The sequence below is a fragment of the Diadema antillarum genome, unplaced genomic scaffold, assembly GCF_040938485.1.
Source record: "Diadema antillarum isolate AM-2024a unplaced genomic scaffold, OU_Dant_1.0 scf00000055, whole genome shotgun sequence".
In the NCBI taxonomy this organism is placed as follows: Eukaryota; Metazoa; Echinodermata; class Echinoidea; order Diadematoida; family Diadematidae; genus Diadema; species Diadema antillarum.
Genome location: NW_027270944.1, coordinates 1,073,041 through 1,085,000, shown reverse-complemented (window position 1 = coordinate 1,085,000; position 11,960 = coordinate 1,073,041). Strand labels below are relative to the sequence as shown.

Sequence of the window (11,960 nt, the reverse complement as noted above, 5' to 3'; positions counted from 1 at the left end):
CTTTGTTTCTAACTTGTCCCAGAATACAGTTCGAAACCCATGTCATTTTTCTTTTTCCTTTTTCTTTTTTTAATTGTACAGTTGAGTTGAGTTTGTCATTTTCTAAATACACAATCTGCTAATATGAAACAAAGAGGGAAAAACAGATACAAATGAAACACAAAAACTTTTTTTCCATTTTCAGATAAACGAACTTTTGAATAATTTCAATACTGTTACGAAAAATGTTAAAGTCAGTATCAGGGGTGTTTTCAGTGTCTTTGCATAAAGGTTAACTCATAAAACTCAATATGATACAGTTAAAAAACCGTCTACAGCAAAAGAACAAACCCGTTAAAGACAGACTGACTTTGCTACAACATACATTTCCCATAGACACCTGCCCGAGTATGCGCTGGATTCGCCGTCAAAGGGTTAACCCGTTAGAATAGCAGATAAAAAGTAAAAGAAGACAGGGAAAAAGATAAAAGGAGGATTATGGTTATTTGCAACATAATAGATCATGTAGCGTGAATTCTAATGAGTGGACAGGAAAAATTAAGAGATTTTGTTATTAATATGTACAGGGCTCATTATGCCTACTTAAAACAGAGTTTGAAAGATGATCAACGAATATTGATACCTAATGCTGCGTTAATGTTTAGCATGTCAAATCGATGTACTGTACCTCCATGGAAAGAGAACTTTGAATTGTGCTTGGTATCAGAGAAGAGAATTTTTATCATGAATATTTAGATTAAGATTGAAACACGAGCGTGTGGGCACCTATCTACATTCAGGGGCCAGAAGAGTGTGATTATACGTGCAGGATATTTTAACAGATTGTCATGAATATGCGTTTGTACGAAGTGGGTGTAGCCTGTTGAACCACATTGAAAAAAAAGATGGATCCAGACGAGACTGGGACGATGCCGCGTGAGGCGAGGGGAGAATAAAGTTTGTGGATATCACTGGTGGTGGTGATATGTTCGCCTATAGAAATATGTGACATATTGTTGTGCCATCCGGATTTCCCTCCCTTCCGTAATAAGATTATAAGAAGGTAATTAATGGATTTTTTTCACGAATGCGTATCAACAGACATTTTATTGCCATATGGTAGCTCAGGTACAGGTATTTGAACATTTTAAAACACTGTTATCGTGGTTGTCGACAGCATAACAATGAAAACGATGAAAGCAAGTAAGTAAAATTGGGGGAAAAGAATTGGGGAAGTAGCATCAGAATTAGTTTTGAAAGCCCTCTTCAGGCATGATGATTGTCTTTCACCAAGGGGTACATAAGTTCTCCATAACAAGAGGGAAATAATTATCTAAATAATGTTGTAGAAATTTAGATACATGACAATAGGACAGGCTAAGACAACCTCAATTACACGAGAGACAGTAATATGGGCAGCTTGTTATACCAACAACAATGACATTAAAAAAAAAACTTTGTGTGAAGAAGAAGAAGAGGAGAGAAATGAATTTATAAAAAGGACCGACTTTCGACAATCTACATCAGTAGAGATATGAATATCACAAGGAATTCTTTGAATCATATTGAAACTTATATAACTTTAGATACCATTTATGCTGCCACTTGTGTTGTGTTTGCCAGTGTGATAATATATCAATTTATAAAGCGCAAAACCTATAGACATATATTCTTCTGCGCTGCAAAAGCTTCTGATGTTAAATGAAAAGATGTGTTTTGAGTCGTGATTTAAAGACTGCTACTGTTGGGGATTTCCGGACTTCCAATGGTAGATCATTCCAGAGTTTGGGAGCTGCACAGGCAAATGCTCTGTCTCCCAAAGTTACTTTTGTTTTACGTGTTGGAATCTGCAAAAGAAAAGTGTCCTTAGAACTGCGCAAATTATGAGTATGTCGATGAGATTTAAACACTAATAATTCGGATATGTAACTGGGGGATTGACCGATAAGTGACTTATACACAATCAACAAAATCTTTAACAATATTCGTTTACGAATCGGAAGCCAGTGTAAATCTTTCAGAAGAGGAGTAATCCTTGAAAACCTAAGTTTGTTACAAATAAGCCTTGCACAGGAGTTCTGGGCTCACTGCAGGCGCCCAACTTGAGAATCAGGGAGTCCATATAATAACCCGTTACAGTTATCCAATTTACTAAGAATGCATGCTTGGACAATCATTTTCATACTGTTCTCATCAAAATATTTCCTGATACGTCTAAGGTTATATATCATATGGTATGATGATTTACACACATTTGTGATGTGTGCTTCCATGTTCAGATGCGTGTCAAAACACACTCCAATATTCCTAACAATGGAAGATGACTTCATGACAGAACTTCCATCCGATATCCCATCAAAAGAAAGTTTGGATATTTGTTTGGATGTGCCAATCAATAACAGTGTAGTAAGACAAGATAATTGTTTCACCAACTGGGAATGACGGTCAGCCCGAGACGCTTTTATTGCATGATAAAAGGCGTGATGGTGATATTTAGGTTCTACTTCATTAACTAATGTGGAGAAGACGAGACTGTTGTAAAGGGAGTTCTGAAAAGAAACTGTTTAAGAAGGGGGTTTGTGGCAGAGGTACATGTAGATATAGACGAGTGGAAATTTGAGAAGACCGGAGTATCACTTCGCTAGATGACCGTGGGATTGTCCGTAGGGGGCGCAGTTGCGAGTCTGTAAAATTCTGTTTTGCTTCGTGTTTCGTCTGTTATGCCCGGTATTTCTGTTATCCCTGAAAAATTACACCAAAACATGTTGATGTTTGCATGGCATGGCGTATGCAACTTTCCATTGTAAATTTCATTGGTAGATGGAATATACAATGTAGTTCTATGTTGCTATCAAAATGAAATTATCAGACCTTCAATGTTGCCATTGTGTGTTTGATCAACTATGAAATATAATATCAATGAGCTACTTGTAATATCAAACTTGACATCAGTATTCATCGCTACCGTGTAGGGGTCATGAATGTCGGGTGATTGTGTCATTACTTCGACGAGGGAGGATGGAAAGGACTTGTTTCTTGCCTAACCTCTATATCTCATTTGTGCTTTCAATCTACACACGTCAAACCATACCTGACTCAAGTTGAGTTCATGAGTTGCATGATTTTGAATCGCTATTTTGATTGACTTTTTTTTTTCATTGCTGTATGCATTTTGCTAGGTTGCTGTTCCTGACTACTCTGTTGCACTATACAAACAAACAAACAAACAAACTTTTAGATTCAAATTCATGAAATTCTTCCTTCGAGATTTTTTCATTGCAACTGATTGACAAATTACCCTATATCGACGTAAATAAGCACTGAATTGATCAATGTTTTAGTAGTAGTGATTAATTAAAAGTCTGTGGCAATGGCAATGTAAACGAGTAAGGCCTATACCAGACTGGCGGGGAAATATGAATGCACGGTTGACTGATGAAAACGAATTGATAGATATCAATCTATCCTCGCCGTATGCCTACTGCATCTACGTCTATAATTATGGTGTACTGTACTGGCCTCCATTTTCTTACATCGTCATATACTGCTCTGCAGCGCTCAAGTACAGCCTTTGTTTATTACGCCCAACCTTAGATCTAGGCCATCACCATCAACACCATCTGACATTCCCCTTTCAGCAGATTCTGCCAGCAATGTTACCATGGAGACACCAAACAATGCGCCTACCCCCGTGCCCCCCAAATCTCCTAAAATGGCTCAAATCGACCACCTGCTAAAAAATACCGATCTTCTGAAGCACATTGACCGCATCGTTGAGTGTGCTGTAGAGAGAGCGATTGAAAAAATCATGAAAAAGCATGAAATCAATCTTTCACATGTATCCAGCATGATCGAAGAGCAGCTAGCTCGCATGCACGACTTGGAAGTCTCAGTGGACGCCAAGCTTCACGAGGTTCGCATGGTAGCCGATTCGGTCGAGCGGACCAGAGAGGATCTCAAGCGTGTATGCCGCGATGTCCACAATATGGAACAATACTCACGCAGGAATAACATTCGCTTGCTAGGCATCAAAGAGTCTCCGAACGAGAACACGGATGACATTGCCTGTGAAGTCGCGAAAAGCATTGGCATCGATATCACACCAGCCGACATCGACAGGTCTCATCGCGTCTCTCGCAAAGGTGATCAGGATGCGCACGCACATAGTGGTCAATCGTATGCGGACGCCACACGATCAACTACCGCCCGCCCCCGTGCAATCATCGTGAAGTTCACTTCGAATAAATGCAAGCAAGCAATGATGAAAAACAAGCGCAAGCTGAAGGGCACTGGGAGGGTGATAGTTGAGGACCTCACCAAGCAGAACGCAGAACTTCTGGCGGCAACCTCCAAAATGAAAGACAAAGTTAGTGCAGTGTGGTCGAATGATGGGCGTGTCATAGCCCTCCTGAAGTCCACAGGAAAAAAGAAGTTCATATCATCTCTGTCTGATTTAAACACGTAACATAATTCCCATGGTAACTGATCTTTTTTGCTTGTATTCGTAATTGATGGCATCCGGATGATACAATTTGTCAAGGTTTTTTTGTTAACTTAAGGTATAAATTGTGATTTTATGTGTTGCGCACCTGTGTGCGTATGTGTCAGATATAAGCTACTTTTTTGTTTCTTTTTGCTGTTTCATCTCTCTCTCTCTCTCTCTCTCCTTTCTTTGCCATGTCTTTACGTAATGTATATCAAAGTGCAATAGATAGGTTAAATCTAAGTACAATATCACAAGTTCTGTCGCCCATTAATGGTAATGAAGAATTTATGGAGATTGATCAGTCTTTTTATTTACCTGATGAATTCAATGACAAGGTTTCCAAACATTCTCTGAGTTGTAATAATTTTTCTGTTTTGCATATTAATTGCCGAAGTATAACTAGAAACTTTGATGGTTTGAGTGCTTTATCGCAGTGTTTGAATCTTTCTTTTTCTATTTTAGGAGTCACTGAAACTTGGTTGAAGAATGACGCCCATATGTGTAATATTCAAGGTTATGATTTTGTGTATAATAATAGAGTTGGTAAAAGAGGTGGCGGCGTGGGAGTTTTTGTACGGGATGGATTAATATATAAACATAGAGAAGATTTGAGTGTGAGTAATGAACACTGCGAAAGTTTATTCATTGAGATAGAAAATACTGTTAATAAGAACGTAGTGTTGGGTGTTTTTTACAGGCCACCTAATCAATCTGTGCAATTTTTTTATAGATGAAGTTTCTTCTGTTTTGAACATTGTAAATAGGGAAAATAAAATAATATATTTGGTTGGTGATTTTAATATAAATTTAATGAATGTTTCTTTTTGTTCATATGCTAATGATTTTGTGAATGTATGTGCAACATATTCTCTGTATCCACTTATTCATTATCCAACCCGTGTGACTCCAAAATCTGCAACTTTATTAGATAATATATTTACAAACAATATCAGAAATATATTTTGTGGACTTATTTTGGCTGATATCAGTGATCATTTTCCTGTATTCTGTGTTTCTTATGATGAAATTAAAGAAAAAAGGTGTGTTTCCTGGAAAAGACAAATAAATGAAATGAATATTGTACAGTTTTGTCGTAATTTGGAAAGTATTGATTGGAATTTTAAGTCATTGGATCCTTATTGTTGTTATGATGAGTTTATAACGAAATTTAGATGTTTGTATCACAGATGTTTTCCTTTGTGTGAAATCAAAGTAAAATATAGAAAAAATAAATCATGGATTGATAAGAATTTGATGAAAATGATAAGGAAAAAATGGAGATTATATAAGAAATATATGAATAATCCTACTGAATATAGGAAAAAAGTTTATAAGAAATTTAGAAATAAAGTAACAAATGAATTAAAGAAAGTGAAACGTGAATATTATAAAAAGAAATTTGATGGTTAAAAAGGAGACATAAAGTTAACATGGAAAGTTATTAATGATGCATTAGGTGTGAAATCTAAAAAACAAAATATTATGAAAATTGATATTGATGGTGCATCAATTACTAATAAAGATGATATGGTTGAAAGATTTAATGATTATTTTGTTGATATTGGTTTTAATCTTACAAACAATGTGCAATATTTAAATTATGATTATAGTTCACAATTGATAAGAAATGATAAAACGGCATATTTTTCTCCAATAACATGTAAAGAAATTATTGATATTGTGAATGATTTAAAGAGTGGAACCAGTGTAGGTTATGATGATATAGCTGTTGATGTTGTGAAAAGAGTGATTCATGTAATCTGTTCTCCTTTATGTGATATATTTAATTTGTGCATTTCCAATGGCATATTTCCGGATCAACTGAAGATTGCAAAGGTAATTCCTGTTTTTAAAAGTGGTGATATTTCTAATTTGGTGAATTATCGTCCGATATCTGTTCTGCCGTTATTTTCCAAAGTATTTGAAAAATATCTATATAAACGACTATACACTTTTTTCATTTCATGCAATCTCTTATCAAACAGTCAGTACGGATTCCGTTCGGGACACTCCACTTCTACAGCTCTTCTTGATTTGATACATAAAGTTACAACAGCAATTGATTTGAAACAGTATACTATTGGTTTGTTTCTTGATTTAAGCAAAGCTTTTGACACTCTTGATCATTCAATTTTGTTGAATATATTAGAAAATTATGGTATTCGCGGAGTTTTGTTAAGATTATTTAAAGATTATTTGTCTAAGCGATTTCAGTTTGTAACAATTGACAATCATAAGTCTTCGTATAAATGCATTCGTTGTGGAGTGCCACAAGGTTCCATTCTCGGTCCATTGTTATTTCTGATTTATATTAATGATATTGTTTGTTCAAGTAAAATTTTACAGTTTATCTTATTTGCAGAAGACACCAGTGTGTTCATGTCACATAATAATTTTAGTTATTTAGTGGATTTATTTAATCATGAATTGATTTGTTTGAGTAATTGGTTGATTAATAATAAATTGGTAATAAATGTAAGTAAAACTCAGTTTATGGTATTTGGAAAGAGAAAATTTGATATGAATGCTGTTTTGTATTTTAATGGTCAAACAATTTCTCGTTTGTCTTGTGTAAAGTTTTTAGGAGTGTATATAGATGACAAGCTCTCATGGCATGAACATATTGGTGTCGTGTGCAATCGTATTGCCAAAGGTATTGGTATTTTTTATCATCTGAGGCATTTCCCTAGATATATTCTGATTATGTTATACCATACTTTATTTATTTCCCATATCAATTATTGCAATGTGGCCTGGTCCAATGGAAATGATTTTTGTATGAAAAAATTGTTTGTATTACAGAAAAAAGCTATTCGAATAATTTCTAATGTATCTTTTAATGCTCACACTTCACCTTTATTTTTTCATTTGAAGCTTTTAAGTGTATATGATATTAATAGATATAATCTTGCAATTTTTATGTATATGTGTTCAAAAGGTTTATTGCCCTGTAATATTTCTTCCAAATTTTTATTGAATAGTAATGTTTATGCTTATAACACCCGTCGTGCTAATGATTATCATTTATGTCATGTGAGAACAAATGTTTCTAAGAATACAGTTTTTTATAAAGGTCCATTAATATGGACCGAAATACCATTTGATTTAAAAATGAAACCGTCTTTGAATAGTTTTAAAAGGAATTATAAATTTTTACTCCTGAATTCATATTCTCATTCAGAATGATTACTTTAATTGCACTTATATATGTCTTTTGATTTGTTCTTCAGTCCTGTCCTTTTCTTTTCCTCCTTAGTTTCGTTTCTATACTCCCGATATATTTTACACATTATTTATGTTTTCTAGGGGTCAGCGATTTACAAGGCTTATTGCTCTTCTCTGTTGACCCCCCATTCACATGAATTTACGCATCGGCTCTTGTTCTTGTTGTTGTTTTGTGTATGTGTGTATATTTCTTTTGATAATCATATATTTGTATCTATGTGTTTTCATTGTATGAATTGTTTGATGATTTTATGTCGAATGGAAATGAATTTGAACTTTGAATGCTTTTCACATATCTCGTTCGCATAAAGACGAGAATAGCAAATATGTGTATGTCTGCACCTTGGAGCGCCAGTCTTTGTGTTTGTACTTCCCACCCACCTCAATATTTGACATCCACTGTAATACAAAGCGAGATCTTCGCTCCCCTATTGTGACCCTTAATGTTTCCCATGAAGCGACAATTCTTTTTTTCTGCAGTTTTTTCTTCCCCACTAGAAATGAATAAGCCTAGCAGAAAACATTGAATCATTCAAACATAGTGTACATATTTACCCGGTACGATGCTTTTAACGTGGAAATGTTTATGTACACCATTTACCCGCGAGTGAATCACAGGCAACTTTTCAACACATTTAATACGTGTTCAGAAGAAACCATTTGGGTTGTCCTTATCTCACTCGGCAGAATGGTTACATCACCTTCTTGAGCAATTTCGTGTTTGTTTGTCTGTTTGTTTGTTTATTTGTTTATATATTTCACTTCCATCTGAGAAGATGGCTGGATGGCCCATATTCAGCTATGCACTGGCTGGTCTTCCGCGGGTTCCAGTTGGTTGTTAGGCGGGAGCATTTCACCGGGTGAAATACCCTGCACGAGTGCATGAGTGCACGAGTTGTGACTCTCCCACATATGGGACCTTCATTTTATGTCATATCCGAGGGACAGATTGTTTTATTGCTTCTTACTAGAGGAGACTGTTATGATACACACAATGTTGCTCAGTGTGATCGACTCGGGAATCGAACCCGGGTCCTTTGGATCGTGAGGCAGACGTGCTTCTGGCTGAGCTATCTCACCGCCTTAAAACACAATTGTGCTTACAAGACTAAAACCGTATGATTTGCCCCCTAAGCCAGTGTAAGCAACTAGGCAAACTGTCATACAGCCGTGTTGTTTGTCATCCTGAATGAGGACATATTATTGAGTCATTTGGTCTTACATGACTGTTACAATAAATTATTATGACTGATGTCTAAATTCATCTAGCAGTCTCGTCATATTGATGGTCATTGAAATGATAGTCTAGGAGTGAGCCATTTCAGTTCTCAAATTTGATATACAGTATCCCCAGCTCTTGGAGGTGGGCAAGCCCCCTTCACCTCCCAAATCTACCTCCGGTTGGCCATCTTGCTCCCTCGCCTGGATTTTATCTCGTTCTCAGATCAAACTGTTGGCATGTATGCTATCGATTAGAGCAACGAGCAGGCATTTTCTTTCGGTTGTATCACAGTGGACAAGAAAAGACATCAACTAAAATCCTCTTTTGACAGGTGTAAATCAATAGAATAAGAAACACGCCAACAAACGTAACGAAACAAAAAAAATGTAATCTTGGAATAATGGGGCTGTATAAATTAAGTTGCCAAATGTCAAGCTTTTTCGACAGATATATATGCACTTGCATAATATTGACATTACATTGTACAATAAACGAAATTACACGAACTATATAGGCCTTATGCTAGGATTAAAAACTTAACCAGCCCAAAATAAACATCCTGCCATCGCACTTGTTCTGACACAATCAACATTTTTATTGTAATTTGTTTACATTGTTTTTGGAACACGTTTTTTTTTTTTGTCATTAGTATCTAACGAAAAAACAAGCTAAAAGATAGTTGAATAAAATAGATATTTGAACTAAATATAGACATTCCACGTTGTTAATGACATTTTCTCTTAATATTCCTTAAACTACTATAAGAACTTTCTTTTTAACAATCTCCAACATTTCCAAGGTGTGGTGTCATCTCTCTATACACAAAATCAAATGGTTAAGACGAATAAATTTTGAGACTGAATTAATTCGATATATGTAAACAACCATCAAACAGCCTCGCGATAAATGAGTGTAGAAGTACCATTTCAAGCTACTTATCAGTATGCCTATTGGTAACAAAGGTTTGTCTTTTACAAGGCATGTTTCCTATAGCTGACTACACGCACATCTAAACAAACCATATGGTTATTTTCATCTTTAGCGATACAAATAGTCACTAATTACATTTCTCTTCTTGGTAACATGTAAACAATAACTGGGTATCAGCACATCAGTCACGTACCTTTAGACTGTGATAATTTCTCGAGATTAGACCTACGTACATACAGATGGCAGGACTCGTGACGTGCATCGCTAATGATAAAACTTGAACTTGTTATCATCTATAGTGCGTGCTAAAACATCGGATCATTCAGGCGTGGCATGTACATGTATGTACTCATAATCTTTCTGATGTGTTAGTGTGTATCCAGACATGTTCCCCAACGTTTCATAGGTTCACGTTCTACAGGTCACAAAGATCAAGCAGTTGCCTCCTACTGTCAAAGCTCAAACGGGGCGGAATCACATTTCAAAGCTGAACGCTTTCTCATTACACAGCGCTTTACATTAATTTTTTTTTTGCCATTGGAAAGCTTTGTGTGCGAGTTCCTCGAGAAGAAACCAAAATGTCGGCTACTGACGGATCGAAAATCTTTCTTTGGTGCGTTCCGAGAGTCATTTCATCGGCGTTCGCCAAATGTCTGAGTGCCATCCCAGAAATGGAGATTTATTTCGAACCTTTTCTATACTGCAACCTCGCTGGCAGGGTATACAAGAAGTCGCACGGAGAAGACTTACCTCTGGTTTATAAGGGAAATGAGGAAGTGCTGGGAAAAGCTGCCGAACTGCTCGGAGGGATCGCCAGATCGAAAATGGAATCATCACGTCTTGCGTGAGTTGACTATACAACTATGTATCTATATGTCTTTCAAAATGTTTCACGCTAGTGAGTGGACAATCTCAAAGAATTCTGTGGGTCTTCGGAGACAATTTTCAAATAAAACCGACACCACAGTCTTTCCTATACATTTACTTGATATACATTTTTGCTACTTAATTTCCCTCTTTATCCTCTATAAACCTGTCTTCATATCTACCACTGTTTATTGTAACGTAACATTTTTCTGTATATGCAAACGTGCAGCCAGTTTACAACAAACGGAAGTAATTACGTCCTGAATAAAAAAGTCATATGCCTTTTGACTTGATACTTGAAATCTCTGTCACTCACTAATTTAGAACATGATCTCGATTTTTTCATTGTTATAGGTATTCTACCATGAAAGAGACACTTGAGAGTACACAGAGTAAATATGTGTTTGTCAAGGATATGGCGTCAGGCGTGGCCAGTGACGACACACGAAAGTACCTTCCCAGTGGGTTCAAATATACCTTTCTCATTCGCGATCCCATTCGCTCTATCAGCTCCTATCGAAAAGCTATGTTTGCGCAGTTTACTGAGCTTGGTCTTCTGAAAGACGAATCTGCCAACGAACAGACATACGATGTCGAACGCGATGACATTTTATTCCCATCTGGATGCTACGTGGAGGAGCTCTACGACCTCTGGAAGTATGTCAAAGAAAATATCGATAGCGATCCGATCGTGATCGATGCTGATGATCTCCTGACCAAGCCGGCAGAATACTTGAAAGCGTATTGCGACAAGGTAGGACTCCCTTACACCGAGTCACTCCTGAAATGGGAGGCTTCCACAGAATCTCTCAAGTCATGGAAAGCGGCTGGGGATAACCTTGTTCTCGACGTGGTTAACTTCTATGGTTCAGCGATGAGGAGCAGCGAGTTCTTTCCACCTAGCAGGAAGCCTGACCCCAATAAGTTGACACGTGACGTTCGCCGATGTGCAGATAAAGTCATGAAGTTCTATAATGAGATGGCCGAGAGCAAACTTAAGCTGTGACATGTACAATCCTGAGGCAGCCCCTTGAATGCTGAAAATGGACACACACAAATAATCATAATGGTCGTACAGTTCCCACTATGTAGGCTTTTATCAAACTTAACGTCTTCTCTGAAATAAAATTTCATGTCAGATTATCCTCTGTTGAATGTGCATTCAATTTAAAACATCGGTTATGATATCCGTATATAAGATATCGGTTTCTTAGTCAATGTGATTGATTAGGAAACCGATATCATTGTATG

The 11,960-nt window shown here is 36.6% G+C and overlaps 1 protein-coding gene across 1 annotated transcript; it reads left to right on the top strand.

Annotated features, from left to right (window-relative positions):
- Nucleotides 1-10,420: 10,420 nt before the first annotated feature.
- On the top strand, nucleotides 10,421-11,734 carry LOC139715811 (uncharacterized). Its single transcript, XM_071627350.1, has 2 exons — nucleotides 10,421-10,686; nucleotides 11,064-11,734. The coding sequence occupies exons 1-2, from the start codon at nucleotides 10,421-10,423 to the stop codon at nucleotides 11,713-11,715; spliced, it is 918 nt and encodes a 305-aa protein (XP_071483451.1). The 3' UTR covers nucleotides 11,716-11,734.
- The last annotated feature ends 226 nt before the right edge of the window (nucleotides 11,735-11,960 follow it).